The sequence below is a fragment of the Lepidochelys kempii genome, chromosome 4 (assembly GCF_965140265.1).
Source record: "Lepidochelys kempii isolate rLepKem1 chromosome 4, rLepKem1.hap2, whole genome shotgun sequence".
In the NCBI taxonomy this organism is placed as follows: Eukaryota; Metazoa; Chordata; order Testudines; family Cheloniidae; genus Lepidochelys; species Lepidochelys kempii.
Genome location: NC_133259.1, coordinates 29650498 through 29665478, shown reverse-complemented (window position 1 = coordinate 29665478; position 14981 = coordinate 29650498). Strand labels below are relative to the sequence as shown.

The window sequence follows — 14981 nt, the reverse complement described above, 5'->3', positions numbered from 1 at the left end:
AATGTTCCACAATAGTTTGTCTGGTGTTGAGAGGCCTTCCTTTGTGCCAGGACATAACACCTTCTGTTGGAGATCAGCACTTTACATTAGTTAACGTCTCTCTCCTGTCCGGTGATATACACAATCACAGAGGCTTATAATACAACGTTCAAATATTACCTTACAATATGGGACCCTGATGTTATAATTAATGATGATTAATGCATGCAGAAACTTATAAGCATTCAATACAGTCTAAACAGTAATCACATTTTTATAATTCTAATACCTATTTAAACAATATTAACACACCGGTGAGCCAAACTGATGTCAGCTATGTATTTGCCAGTTTTCAAGTGAGGCCTGGGACTGTGCCATGAGCTGGCACTTGGCCAGCCAGCATCACACTCCCCTGTTAGAGTTGCTAATGCTGCTTACCATGATAGCCAGAAGTACTTGGGCTAGTGCAAGGTCTGCAGCTGAGGCCAGCCCTGCACGGGAGTCGCAGGGGAAAGAAGCTCCTTATACTGTACCACTCCCCTGTGCACCTGCTAGCTTCAATCTGGCCCCAATAGATCAGGTCCAAATCCTGCAGTTCTTACTCAAGCAAACTCCAAATAGCCTGGGTATGGAGTAAGTAAAAACACAGACACAGCAGAGTGAGGACCTCAGGATTTGGCACATAGTGTCTATGCATGCCATATAATATATGGGCTGTGCAATATGGCAGTTTTCAAGTAGCAGGAGAACCTTACTGTTTGCTGGAGTTCTCCGATTTAACACCTTATTAATGTTAGCAGTGTTTTATATTTATATAATATGTAAATGATCCACATATCTATATGACTATTATATGCATATCCTAAGCATTTGTTTTGCTGGTAATCTGGAGAATGCTAGTAATGTAGTATCTTGTGACATATAATTTATTCCATCAATCTGAACAATACTGTCTTCATATAATGGAAGGGGGGATGTTTTGCTAAAGAATTGCTTATTGAGTTTCAGGACCAAATCTTACTTTGCTCCCATTATTGTAATTGAACACATTGCAGGAGGAAAGTGAGTAGGATTAAGCCATTTGAAGTCTTTTTGTAGATAACATTTTGCTTGAATTTGCTTTTCGGTGCTCTCATGCCTCCATCTTCTTCCTATCCCCCACTGTGAATACCATAGCCAACACTCTTGCTTGGCAGGCTTATGAATACTTGTCCCCGCTTGGGTTTGCTGGCATCTGTCTCAAAGTGGGCAGCCTGTGCCAGCCAGCAGACTATTAGCCCTGTCAAATATTGTGACTCTCTGGTGAATAGCACAGTACGTAAAGCTGGCAACACTGGAGTAGCTAAGCCTACAAATAATTACTCCATTTGCAATTGTTTACTTCTTTATGTGCAAAGGCTGGAAAAATTCTGACATACACAAAAGGATAAATGTTAATCTGTCCTGTTCCTTTGCGCTAATTACCTTTCTTCCATGATTTCTCTAATAGCTGCCACGTTAGGACCGGCTCCTAGATGGGTATAGAAAGGACCTTCATCTTTTTCAATAATTTGCTCTGTTTAAAATAAAATAAAGGTTATTGCCTTAAAGTGTAATTATTTAATATAAGAAATTGCGTTGCAAAGCTTGCCCACAGCTGGCCAGGTAGGACCCTGTTATGAATTTTTGGGGGCCAAACTTTCACATATACTTGTCTAAAGTAGGCCCACAAATTATGCCCAAGTGTATTTGCAAACCATGAATTTACACATATATAATGGGTGACAGTGTATGCAAGTAGATATTGCATCCCATTGTCCCTTTTGCAAGCACAAATGCTTGTTTTATATTTTCAGTTACCGTGAAATTAAAAATTAGCATTTCCCAGTAGTTACTGAACAGTGATTTCTCACCCCCGTATTTAGAAGGGAGGATTTTTGTGGTCACATTGGCAAACATCACTTCGGGGGCTATCACGTATCTGTTTTTTGCATGTATGTATAACTTATATACCTAAGGCTTGAAAATGTGGCCCCTAAAGTTAAACACAGCTTGAATGGAGAGTGGACTCTTCTTGTTGAGTTCACAATTGCTGTATTAGCTGAAAAAGGGGTGGGGAAGACTGGGGCAAAGATGAGATGAATGCTAGATGTTGAAGAAAAGCCTCTTTGTGCCAAATACATTGAAGAAATTGTCTTAATATATCCATTATGTGAAAATGCAGGGTGACCATCTCTGTAAGTATCAGGGACAAGTTAAAACTACAAATGCAGAGAGTTTTGATTTCCCCATTTCATTTCTACAAGGTTTTCTCAAAGTGTGGCAAGGAGAAACAAGAAACCAACTTCCAGTTTTGTATTTCTCCTTGCAGTATGGTAATGCACTACTTTTTCCCTTCGTCCCCATGTTAATTTTCCTGAGATTCAACTCAAAACATTTTAGAAGGGGGAAAAGATCAACTTTGCTTTTGTAGAGAACTATATTTTCAACTTTATACCCTGGGGCAGGCTCTGTGTGTGTGTGTATATAAAATCAGGGAGGTCACAACAAAGCTATTTGTCTTCACAATGAAGAACTGTACATTTTGTCTCAATCCAACACAGCAGAGAATCATTTCTCCAGAAAAATGACTTCAAAATGTGCCCATAGTAAGAGGCAGAGTGGAGACTCATTTCGCCAAACAAAACAGTGTGTGGCAGAATGAAAAAGAGGAGCATGCCAGCTATTACACTTATGCTCTCCCTACAGTTCCAGTCCTGCTCTGTGCAGAGTGGGAGGTGAGCCATGGTCTTGCCCCTTTGCTGCCTCTTGGAGGAGAGCAGAGAAGGAGCAGTCACTGTGCTTCCTAAAGCACAGTGACTGAAGTTCTGCTTGGCCCTGACACTGGTCATTACCAGGGGAGTGGAAGGGAAGAAAGGAAGAAGGCACCTATGTAAAGGGTCATGCAAAATCCAACCCTCTGTTTTTAAATCAGCCCTTACTCAGTCAAACTCTCAGTAATTTGACTGTGTATCTGAGTAAAAATGGAGTAAGGATCTCAGGTTTTGGTCCCAAGACATCTTTCATACAAACAGTATCTCCAACCTTGACTTAAATAATACTGCATCAAATTAAATTGTGAATCTGATCTTTTTATCAGATGTGTTTGCATAATATATGCCTGCTTCTGAAGGAGACTGGATACAAAGAGATAAACAGACTGAAGAATCTACTTTATATTAGATTTGTATGCCATACATTCATGTGCTAGCACACAAACCAGACAGCTTTGTTACAAACATACGGTGGAGTTCTATTTTTAATGTAAAAACTAGTGTTGCTGGAAAGAAACTGAAACTCTCCCTTGCTAATGGCTGGCATTCTCAAAAATCAACCCAAAATAAAACCAAACAAAAAACCAAACCAAACAAAACCCCCAACCACTCTGAAAGCTACCTTCCTAATTGTGAATTAACAATGTATTTTTAGTACATTTCTTGCCACTTACCAACACAACTGCATGATGGGAAATCATATTGGGTTTTGACAGGTGTGTCCAATAAATTTTTTACAGGAGTATCCAATAACTTTGAAGGGGACTCTAAAAAATTATTTAGGACAGATCCAGCTGGTTTTTTAGTTGGGGTTTTTTCAGCAGAAGGAATTGCTTGTTGATCTAAGGTGGAAGTGTGGCTGTCAAATTCTGCAGCAATAGAATTTCTTGATAGGATAGTGAGAGGACCTGCGGTTTCGACCTTCACATGCTTAGGTGATTTGATAGTAAGAGCTTTGTGATCAAACAGTGATTTGACCTGAATTTGTTTCAGCTGCTGTTCCATTGTCTCAATGATACTCTTTTGCTGCATGTTCTCACAACTGAAGTGCTGATTCTCTTGTTTAATTGTTTTTTTCCATGTTTTGTTTTCCAGATGTCCAGTTGATAGATGCATGCAGATATGAGACTTTGAGCCAGCCTCAACTTTTATAGGCTTGTGCGTCACACTGGGACAAATTTCAGGTTTGGGTTGTTGTTGTATTTGCTGCTCTTGCTTTTGTAAGAGATGCCACCTGAGAGCAGCATGATTTTGAAAATCCTTGTGGGGTTGAGCCTGAAGGTAACACCCTCTCTGGTCTTGTGGGAGAGTTTGTTGGCTGTGTGGTAAGTACCTTTGCTGAATCGGTGGAGCTTGCTGGCTGGACATACCTTGTTTCAAATTCCCACCACATCCCTCTGGTTGTTGGAGTGGTCGCTGTATAACTGAAGCTTGTTGAGATTGTTGCTCTTGTTCTTGAAAGCAATGATGCACCTCTTGCTTTGGGGTCATGCTATTTGGATAATATTGCATATGTTGCAAGTCCTGCATTTTGTTTATTCTGAAGAGTTCGGCATTTATGGTGTTTTCCTTCTTCTCAGAAACCAAGTGCATACGGCCAGGATGCTGCAGATTAGTATTTGTTTTCAGAATCTGATTGTAAAGGGAAGTTTTACTGTTGCTGCTTTGCTCCTGCTCTGGTCCAAGCTGAGGGTTATGCAGGAACTCAGTTGGTTTTATATACTTATTTTCGGTTTGAAAACATTCTTCTAGTTTAAGCTGACTGTAGGATGCCCCATCTATTTGCTGTTCATTGTTACTTTGGGAATGGGAAAAGGTCTGAGACAGTTCTTCGCTTTTCCTTTGCAGGGTTTGCTGGTGGTGGTGGTTTGGGGTTAACTGTGGACTGCGCGACAGTTGTGTTTGCTGAGCCTGTTTTTGCAACATCTGTTGTAAAATGTTTGAATGTAAGAATGGTTCATTCTCTGTTGTCTGGGGAGTCAAGTGCTGCTGTTTTAACAGGGCCCCCAAAGGCTGCTCAGTTTGTTGTTCTTGTCTTACTTGGAAATGAAGCTGCTGTGTATGGTGCACATAGGACTTCACCAGAGAATTCCCCTTTGTGAGCTGTGGCTGGGGAGAGTGCTTTTGGAACTGCCGCTGCTGGTCAGCTATAGGATGGACTTGCAGTTGTGCTGCCTCGCTTTTGTACAGTTGAGGCATTTGTTCCTGTTGTATTATTTTCTGGCTATGGGGCTGTCCTGAAGGCTCTTTTAATGCATCGGGATTCCCAGTATACTGGTTTAAATGCATCTGTTCCATTGGATTTGGCTGGAACTGGAGAATTGACCTCAATAAAGCCTCATTGGGCTTCTGTGGGGAAGCTCTATGGTGAAAATGAGTGGAAATCAATTCTATCCAACCTGGTTTTGGATAATGTTGTGGCTGCTGTTTCACTTGGTCTTTTCCTTTCTCAGGAGGCATCTCGTGTTCTTTTTGTCCCAAGTGCTGCTGAAAGTGTTGCTGCAACTCTCCGTTGTTCCCAACTACCTGCAGCTCTTGGATGTGTGGTTCTGATGTTGGCTTTATTTCTTCTGTGCGTTGCTGAATGGAGGTCATCATGGTAGCTGGCAGATCACTTTCACTGCCATCCTGTTGTGACACCTCAGGCTTCCGTGGAAGCTTCTGTTGAGAGTTAGGCTGTTGCTGGGCAAGGCCAGGACTCCTGGACATCAGTTCTTCCTGCTGCCCTTCATTCTTCACTTCTTTAGGAAGAGTTTCAACATTTCTGTTGTCATAGGGGTGATGTCCTTCTGTAACCCCAAGGGACAGAGTGCTGTTCATTTCTGGAGCTGGGGGAGGAACAGAAGCAGGAGGAGGAGTGAAGGAATCCTTATTGGACACTGAGTTGTGTTTAAACAAAGCACCATTTTTTTCTGCTTGCTCTGAAATCCCCTCCAGGCTATTGTTGTGAGATTGCAGATTACTGCCGGAACTTAGAGAGAGATCTTGGTTGGGTGCCCGCCCCATATTTCTATGAACACTACTGTTTCCTGTGGGTAACGGATGTGTATCATAGCCTGGGTTTTGTTGCTGAGGCTGTAGTTCCGATTTCTGAAGTGAACAGCTACCTGGTAATCCAGGTGGTTTACTGGAGTCTTCCGTATTGTAGACCTCAGTAGCCACTACAGCTGGCACTTGAGGCAGCTCAGAGTTTGAGGTCTGTGGGGAAATGATCTGCCCTGAGGTATGGGATGAATGTGTTGTCTCATAGGACAACACATTAGTAGCCTGACTGTTAATGGCATTTATGTGAGATGTGTTTTTCTGCATTGCAATGGAAACATGGTCTGGATAATATTGAGACAGTGTTTTTTCTAGGAGTTCACCATGCATGTTTTCCATGGAAGAGGCAGAAACTGTAGCACCATTAGGCATTGGCACTGCCTTGTTCTTAAGTAGTAAGACAATGTTCTTGTTGTGGCAATTAATGTTTTCCCTCTCTTGCTCATTCTGAATCTGGAGATCTTCAGGATTTTCTGAACCATCACAGTTGTATCTTGAAGACTGTATAAAATCAGAAGCTGCATTTTCTTGTCCAGTAAAACTCTCAGATTCCTTCTCATTGCATGAATTGGAGACAGTTGGTTTTTCATTGTTTTCCCCTGGCTCATCTTTTTCACCATTTCCCTCTTCATCTCGTTTAATTTTCTTGTTCTGATGAAGGCCATAGAGAGAAGGCTCACTAAAAGTGCGTTTTATCCCACCATTTTGCATATACTTGGAATACACTCTCTTTTCCTGTAGGAGGTCAGGGCTGGTACGGTTATTTGGGTTTCCCCTCACGTGAGGTATTCCATAGCTGTTCTTAAAAAGTAGCCACTTATGGTCACCATTTACTTCAGCATGGGTTCTCTCTGTTAATGGACTTCCATTCTGCAGCTTCACTGACAAAGGCTCCACCTGGGAAACATGAGAAGGATGTGGTATTAAAAATGGGCTCAATCTATTGCCATCAACATGGTTGGTTCTATCCTGTTCCATCTGGCCTGCTCCAGGGCCATCCACAAGGCTGCCCTTTTAACGTATCTGAAAGAGAAAAAGGGAGGGAAAAGGGTCTATGTTTAGTTTTAGTTGATACACATCAAATCACTGACCAGACACAATATTTGAGCATTGCCCTCCTATCTATGCACAGCATCCCAAGTTACAGTGGTCTCTCCCGTTTGATTGGTCTCTTAATCAAACCAATGTTTTCTCAGGGTGTTTTCAATAGCATTGGACTTATAAAGTGTCATTTGGTATTATAAAGTGTCATTTTTTCATGCTGCAGTCTGATGTATTTTTAATAAATTAAAGGTGAAGCCTGAACTGAAACAATATCAGATTGGGCATGAACATGTGAAGCTGATGGTGGTATGCAAGCAGCGTGAAACTGAACCAGACAGACTCGCTTTTAAAATGGTGCAGAAAAAATGCTTGGTTTGTTAACTTGAAACCATTATGCCTTATAGCAACATACTGTCTTAGTTCATATTTTAATTTGACACGCTTTCTGAAGTTCAGCACATGATTAGTTCAAGTGTGTTTTCAAACTTGATAAGAACATTTTCAGCACTAAGTTCCTAACAATGGATGCATAGGTGAGAAACTCAGATTAGTATAGAAAAGGGCATGCAAAAATAAACTGGGGATGAGAAAATGCTCTTCTAACAGAAATATACTTATCTTAAGGCTAAATCTCTTGCATGATTAATGATAATTTTTTAATGAAAATATAAGTATTTACTGCTTTGCCTGAACTTTTCTGTAATGATTTTTATTCCAAGTAAGGTGGAAAATCATGCAGAAACTGTAGTTCCCAGACTTAGAGCTAATCCTGTTACTTGATTATAGTATGCCAAGCCTCTTTTGTCTGATTTGAAGGATTATTGCCACCAAGCTGGCTGGTTAGAGAGGCACCCCTGCACCTCTATTCATCAGCTGTTTGACAAGGTCATTTGAAGTTGGTTTTCCAAAGATCTCACCCTTAACAAAATACACGCATGAGAAAACAAAACAAAAACTGACTACTCTCCACTGGAATCCCTATACTTATTCATTATTGTTACAATACTAACATTACCATTATGCATTTATTTAAGGAAAAAAATTAAAATCATGGTACATATTCATATGCAACAGACTGTATTTGCTTGATATTAGGAACGAAGCCTGTGAGCATGTCTTTAGAATTGTATTTTTGTTGTTGTTCTGCAGCAAAGCCTAAAATCTGTGTGTCTTGGATATGAGTTGGGTCGTTTGGAAATTCTTCTCTTCAATAAATATCTTAATATTCAATAAAATATTTACCTTTTATTTATATAAAAAAGGTTTCACATTGGATAAACGTGCTGCCAGGGTGTAGTGAACAAATTCCACCTAACAACTGTCCAATTCTGGTTAGGCAGATCAGCTGAAGGTTCAGAATGACAGAAAAAGTAGAGAAAGCTGTTGTTGCACTCTCTCCATAATTTGTTCTTTGTGAGTTTTATCGTTCACCACCAACAGCCCAAATGACAGAAGAGAGACCGACAGAGCACCCTGCAGATGTTAGAAGGATTTCAGATTGGGAAAGTTAGGAAAATGTGTCAAATAATAAATACATAATGTACTAAAAGGTACAAATGAGTCTAACGTAAAAATTTTGACTCACGCAAATTTTTGCAATGAAGACATTACTTCTAGTTTGCACAGAAAGGGAATATGAAGGGCTCTCTATTATTAATTCATATTTGCTTGGACTGCTAAGAGCCTCACAAGTGGCTGATATTACCACTCCACAGAGAGGACTATTACATTTGAAAATTTCTCTTATCACAGTAGATTTGCCTCCAAGAGCACAGAACAGGATTATTTATCCTTCTCTAATTTTTTTACAATATCAAATTACACCTAATTTATACAATGTGCACTGAATTCCAGGGTATTATTACCTTACTAAACTCAAGTGAATAACAGAATTCAGAAACACTCTTTACATAAGAATTGCTCTTGGGCCATGTAAAATTATTATAAGCAGAATTGATAGCATTATATAAGATTACTGGGATTCCCTTTCTGTTCAGGGCGCTAACTTCAAAATAGGGACAATCAAAGCATCACAGGTGCATGCTAAGCAAAACTGGACAACTAGACATGCTAACCGCACCCCCTCATTTGTTCTTAAATGTGCTTTTAACCCTTAAAACTCTTTTCTCCATGTGCTCGAATTATTCTTTATACAATGAAAATATGCTATGGTCACATTGCTTCCCAAACCCCACCACTAACAAAGTGAGTTTATAAAGTAATTTGGAAAACAGAAACTAGAGATGGAGAAGATCAGTTATGTCATCTAGTCTGCTCCCCTAATAAAGCAGGATTCTTCTGTGTACAATATATATTCCAGCATCTTGGCTTGGCTAGCTTTAAGAGTCCCAGGTGATAAGGCATTCCCAACTTCCCTGGGGAGACTATTCCATAGCATAATAGACATCACTGTTAGACTGGCACATCAGGAAAACTTTCCAAGTTCCCCTCATTCCATATAGTTCTTTTAAGTAAAAAGGAAAAGTAAGGGATGCTGCAGAATTACATTCCCTCCCAACGGGGTTCAAGAAACAGACATTCACCCTAACCTGAAATTGCTTCCCTTTCATTCCCTACCTGCTGTCTTTTGATACCTGAGCTTGCAGCCCAACAACTCCCAGAGGTGAAAGATGAGTGTGTAAGCTGCTAAATGACACAGTATTCTGAGCAAAGTACAAAGGAACAGTAATTAACACTACCCTATCAGATTATTTTTTATTTCTATCAAAACAAGGTATTAGTCTGTGTGACTGAGCCATGGGAATCCTCTCCATGGTCCTCAAAGCATATCAGTATTTTAACACTGGTGGTTGAACTCTACTTTATCACAGAGGGTAAAGTTTAACTCTCATTAAAAGTTTTCAAAAGCTCCTTTTGCTCTGTGTTTTGTTGATGGATAAAAGAGCCTTACTACTTGAGGAATGTGTGGCCTGTATCTAAGCTCAGCATGCAAACCTCTGTGCAAAGTGTGCCTGCTTCTCAGGAGGGAAACTCATGATCCTTGAAAGCCACGTATTTCCTTCCTTATTATGTGACAAAAAATACATGCACTCTTCACAGGCTTCTCAAAAGCCTCACACTACAAATCAACCAATCCCTTGGATTCTGATTGGCTCCAGCATAAAAGGAGGTGGTGGAAGGCATTCCAAAGCAGGATTAAACCATTTGACTCTTCAAAGCCTCGTATGAACTCATTGGTTTAAAAAGCCTCACACTTTCTTTCTTCAGAATAACTGTTGGATTGGGGTTACTTTGCATTACTCTTGATTCCCCATGTATAAACTCAGTTATGATTCTATTCACAATCCTCCTGAGTCTCGTCTTATTACAGACCATAAAAGGTGCTCAGACAAACCACAGTAATGCAATTTAAAGTTAGAAAAAACCAAGCAATGGTATACCTCTGGTATTTATTTCAGCTAGTACACCATGCATGTGCTTTAGATGCTACTGTTGAATTGTTTAGGACTGCAAAATCTGGACTCTATGGTCTTTTTACATTTGTGGTGGGGTGAACTACATTTCTTTTAAAGAAAACTTACATTTATTAAAGGATAGTAGTTTATTTTTTCTCCTCCAGTAACAGGTGTTTGAGCCAATACACTTAGGAGCTCTAACATATTTTTCCCCAGCCATAATTTATTAGGAATTCAAGTCACATCAGCAGCATCTGTGAAACAATTACTGCATCTAGGACTGACTCTGCAGTCTAATCCATCAGAATTATGACTGGTCTCTTTGAAGATGCCATGATGCATGACTTAAAAATAACACATTACTGTGGAAATGGATCAGCATCTCACATCCCACCAAGTTGTAATTCTGCCCATCACTATTTGACTTCTTGAAGTATCCAGGAACATACATGTAATTCTTGCCATATACTGGGCACAAACGAGAGATAAGGAGTTAGAAGTAGATTATTGTTGGTTTTGTTTTTTTAAAAAGATGTGTAAGTGCCTCTTTGGAGTGCTCCTGCAATCTTCATGAGCACAGAATATGTAAGAGAGTGACTCATGTACAATTAGATGACAGGAAAAACATTTTTTTTTGGTCAAAAGTAACCTTGGTTATGTTGATTTGCTTTCTTTTGATAACTTATCTATTTTGAGCCAATTCCTGAGGTTCATATTTTATTAACTATTTGTATTGTGCTGATTTGCTAGCTAGGGACTTTGTGAATGCAAAGAAGTTTGGCTGAGTAAACATCCATGATCAGATTCTAACCAGCCCTTGTACATACATCTAGTGCAGGAGGCGTAGGAAGAAAATTGGGGTGAGTTCCCCCCTCCTCCGGCTCTTCCACAAGGGCAGGCCAGAATCCCATTAGGAAGAGCAGTGACTGTTCTCTGTTAGGATGTCCATGAACACTTGCTGGCTGACAGAATCAAGATGGGTGGTACTATAGCCCCTCCGTATCAACTAGAAACAGAGCAGAGAACACACTGCATCTTCTCCAAGGTGACTTGCTGATAGCCCAGCCATTCACAGGGTATTTATGCAACCAGACCTCCTTGGGCTGTGATCTCAAACATAAATGGGGTTGAACTTGGTCAGTAGTTGGATGGGAGAACACAAAGTAAAAGTCAAGGAAGTACAGATAATAGCAATGGTGTGACAGTCTTTTCTATGTCAATACTAAACTGCTGCCCTGCCCCAGCATGACGCTTGGGTCACTATACTGCTAGACACTTTTGGATGAAACAGAGGTCTAAATCATTTGCAGTCATTAAATTCCCATGGCAGTTTCTGCAAGAGAAGAGTGTTTATCTAGGTGCCCTGGCCAAATTCCAGTTTGGGTCGTTAAATTCTGCCTCCTTTAATTCCTCTTCTAATATCAACTGAATACAATAGTAGGCTCACTTCGGGACTTAACTTGTTTAGCGTTACTGTGCACAATTAAACAGTAGCCTATCCTACCCCAGCAGTGGCTGAATTTCAGTGATGGGCAACCTCATGCCTCTATCTAGTTTGTAAAGCACTTTGAGAGTCTTCTGGTTGAAAGAAGCTACAGAAGTAACAATTTACGAATTTCAGCAAAGAAAGGGAAAAAGCTCAAAACAGCCCTTCTCTGTAACATCATAAACCATTACAAACCATGGGCTAAATCCTGAAGTCTTTACTTGGGTGAAAAGCTCCTGAAGCCAATGGGAGTTTTTTCCTGAATTGCACATGGTAGATAAGCTAATGAAATTTTCAGAGTCTTGATGCAAGTTTATCCCTGAAGGTAGTACTGCCAAGCAGTCAAGCAGCCACAGTTTGAACTTCTGTGTGGTCCTCAAGAGTAGTCCTATGTACATCACAATGGATTATTGTAATCTATAAGCAATAATGGCATGGATAAATTCTATATCTGAGGAAATGACCACAGTTGCCTTAACAGATGAAAAAGGGGTGCTTTTGACCACCAGCACCCACTGAGAATCCAAAAGCAGTCAGAGCCAAACTCACCAAGCAATAAAGCTCTTTGACAACTTCCCCAAAAGAAATGTGGGCAGGGTCCAGTGCCTCCACACCCTCAAGATGCCACCAACATACCCCAATCTACTAGCATCACCCTTGACTTCTCTGGATTGAGCAACATTTTCATCCAAGTTCCCATCTCAGTCAAGCACTTGGAAAAACAGATAAATCACATCATCTGGATTAGTTATAAGCCTCATGTCACCCATATATTGATGGCATCACAGTGAAAATCATCTTGCTATCCTCAGCAGTCTTAGAAAAGAAGCCTGCAGAATCTCTGAGGTTTTCATTGACTCCAATGGGCTTTGGAACCCAAAATAATTAAAATACCAATATTTATCTCTCTCAGAGATGCAACAGAATGAATATACATACATAAACACGTGGTTCAGTGTATTCGATCCATGGATTTCTGGGCCCCAAATCCCTTATGGACTCTCAAAATTCATCCAATTGCCTTGTTTTAGATTTTGTATTTGCACCACTTATTTAGCAGAAAGTTCTATAGTAACTATACATCTAAGGAAGCACTAAAGAATAATTTATCCCTTCCCAAGTCAATTGTAATTGATGCTTGCTAAATTGTTTCTAGATCCACCTTTTTCAAACAGTAACATACGAACAGCTTAGGAAAATAAACCCTCTGGTGAAGCTCTGCCATCAGAAACGCAGAGGACAGGTGGAATTGAGGAATGGCATTTTTTTTTGGAGGACAGCAAAGCACCTTAGGAGCAAATATTTGGTATGGATATTGTCATCCCTTCAAATACATGATGACATTTTCAGCTTCTGGAGACTGGATTAGAAAAGAGAATTTGGTCCCAAGTCTTGATCTTATTTTTGGACTAGCCAATACATTATTTTAAGAAGATCTTAGGCATCAACTAATCTCAAAGAAAACAGCATAAATCCCAAATTGTGCACTAATTATAAGTCAAAAGAAGCAATTTTCAAGTTACATCAATATTTAACAAGAAGCCACAGTGTGACTCCCTTAAGACTGTAGGAATATGGAAACCTTGTTTTCTGAGGTTAACATTCTGGCCATAGTATTTTTTTTTTTCCTCTAGGAGCTGGAGCCCCATTTTATTTTTATTTTTCTGGAAGGCCATTAACTAAGACATTGTACTAAGCCAAGTTTGGAGTTAAAGCCACAGACACCAGAATGCTCCAACAGCATTCTGACAAATTTTTGAGTTCTCCCTTATACTCAGCTTACTCCAGTACACACAACTTGTTTTATTTTCACTGCCTTTCAAAACTCTGCAACAGTTTAGTAAGAAACTGACACTGAGACGCCAAATTGATGTATTTCATGGCATGAAACATTTGGTTAGAAAGGTTTTAGGAAAAAAGTTGGAGGAAGACAGGTGGCTGGCCTTTTTTTGGAAACTGCCTTAGTGGTGAACCAGGAAAAAGAGTAGTCTTTATAGACAGGAAGTCTATTTAAAGGTACTGTCTTAAAGTTAAGCTTCACTGGAGCCACCGATTTCTAGAACAGCATAAAAATTCAGCACTACTGTGTTGACAAAGGTTATGGGTTGGAATCCCAGAATGAGCTGACATTTCAGCCTTCCTTCAATTTCCTATGTTTCAAAGCACATTCTTTCCCATGGTAAAATGTACTCTTTATGGCAAGATGCAGCAGGAAGAGCTAGAGAACTAACTAAAAGAGGAGAAAAATGGCAGATTGTGTTTTAACTCTAAGTAAGGCTTTTAGGCTCCAACAGTAGATCCTCGTAACAGTGATATTTATACAGTTCTACAGGGAATTTCAGTACTCCTCTCTGGCACTCCTTTTAAAATACTTCCAAAGCTTTGAAAACAGTCAGTCTTTCTTCATTCTGGCAGGCTGACATTCACTGCCAACTCAATTCAGCTCATAATCTTCCAAGGCCTCCAATAGCTCACGTGGATTTAAGAGAATTTTAAATGGCTGAAGTACTAAGACATTTTGGGGTATTAAAAAAAAAACATATATCAAATTTTAAATTAAAACAAAACATAGCTACACAAACTTTTGTTAGTTTTCTACAAAGTTAGCTTCATATTCTGCCATATTCTTCACAAAATGCTATTTCACTAATTGATTATTCTCTGTCCGGGATGTGGACATACTTCTGGCGCACAAAGAAGCAGTGTGAATTACAAAGCTCATCATTTTTAAGCAGTAGTGATACTTTTTTCAGGACACTGAGGTCAATGTATGTGTATATATACACACACACACACACTGACCTCGGTGTCCTGAAAAAAGTATCACTACTGCTTAAAAATGATGAGCTTTGTATACACACACACACACACCTCTCTTTGGCAGAGACTTGAGTGTTGTGCTGGGTTTGAATTAAACTTAGGATTCTCCTAGCTGAAAAGTCTGAGTTTGGAGAAATATCTTGGAGTTTATCAAGTAATTATAAGTCAAAAGAAAAAAGCAACTAAATAATAATTAAACTACTTCATCCATCCCTCCCTCTTTGCTCTTCCAAGAAAGGGCAGCAGATGAACTTTGTTTTTTCTTATTTTAATATACAAATCCCACCAGCAAGGCCGAGTGGAACTCCTCATGGTTGTAAGCACTATAGTAAGTGTTTGCAGGGCTGGACTTCCAGCTTGAAGTCTGATAAATATGGTCTTCAGCTAAAGTAAGAAGTTAAA

At 39.7% G+C, this 14981-nt stretch overlaps 1 protein-coding gene across 5 annotated transcripts in view; it reads right to left on the bottom strand.

Annotated features, from left to right (window-relative positions):
* Positions 1-14981, bottom strand: part of TET2 (tet methylcytosine dioxygenase 2) — an 85143-nt gene that overhangs the window by 24917 nt on the left and 45245 nt on the right. For 4 of the 5 annotated variants that reach the window (XM_073340826.1, XM_073340824.1, XM_073340827.1 and 1 more), the window contains 2 exons: positions 3446-6836; positions 1444-1534 (listed from right to left, as the gene is read on the bottom strand). In XM_073340826.1, coding sequence (XP_073196927.1) covers positions 1444-1534; positions 3446-6791 — 3437 coding nt within the window. In that variant the 5' untranslated portion in view covers positions 6792-6836. Of the gene's footprint in view, positions 1-1443; positions 1535-3445; positions 6837-8099; positions 8331-14981 lie in introns of all 5 variants that reach the window. The other variant, XM_073340825.1, reaches the window with a different exon arrangement.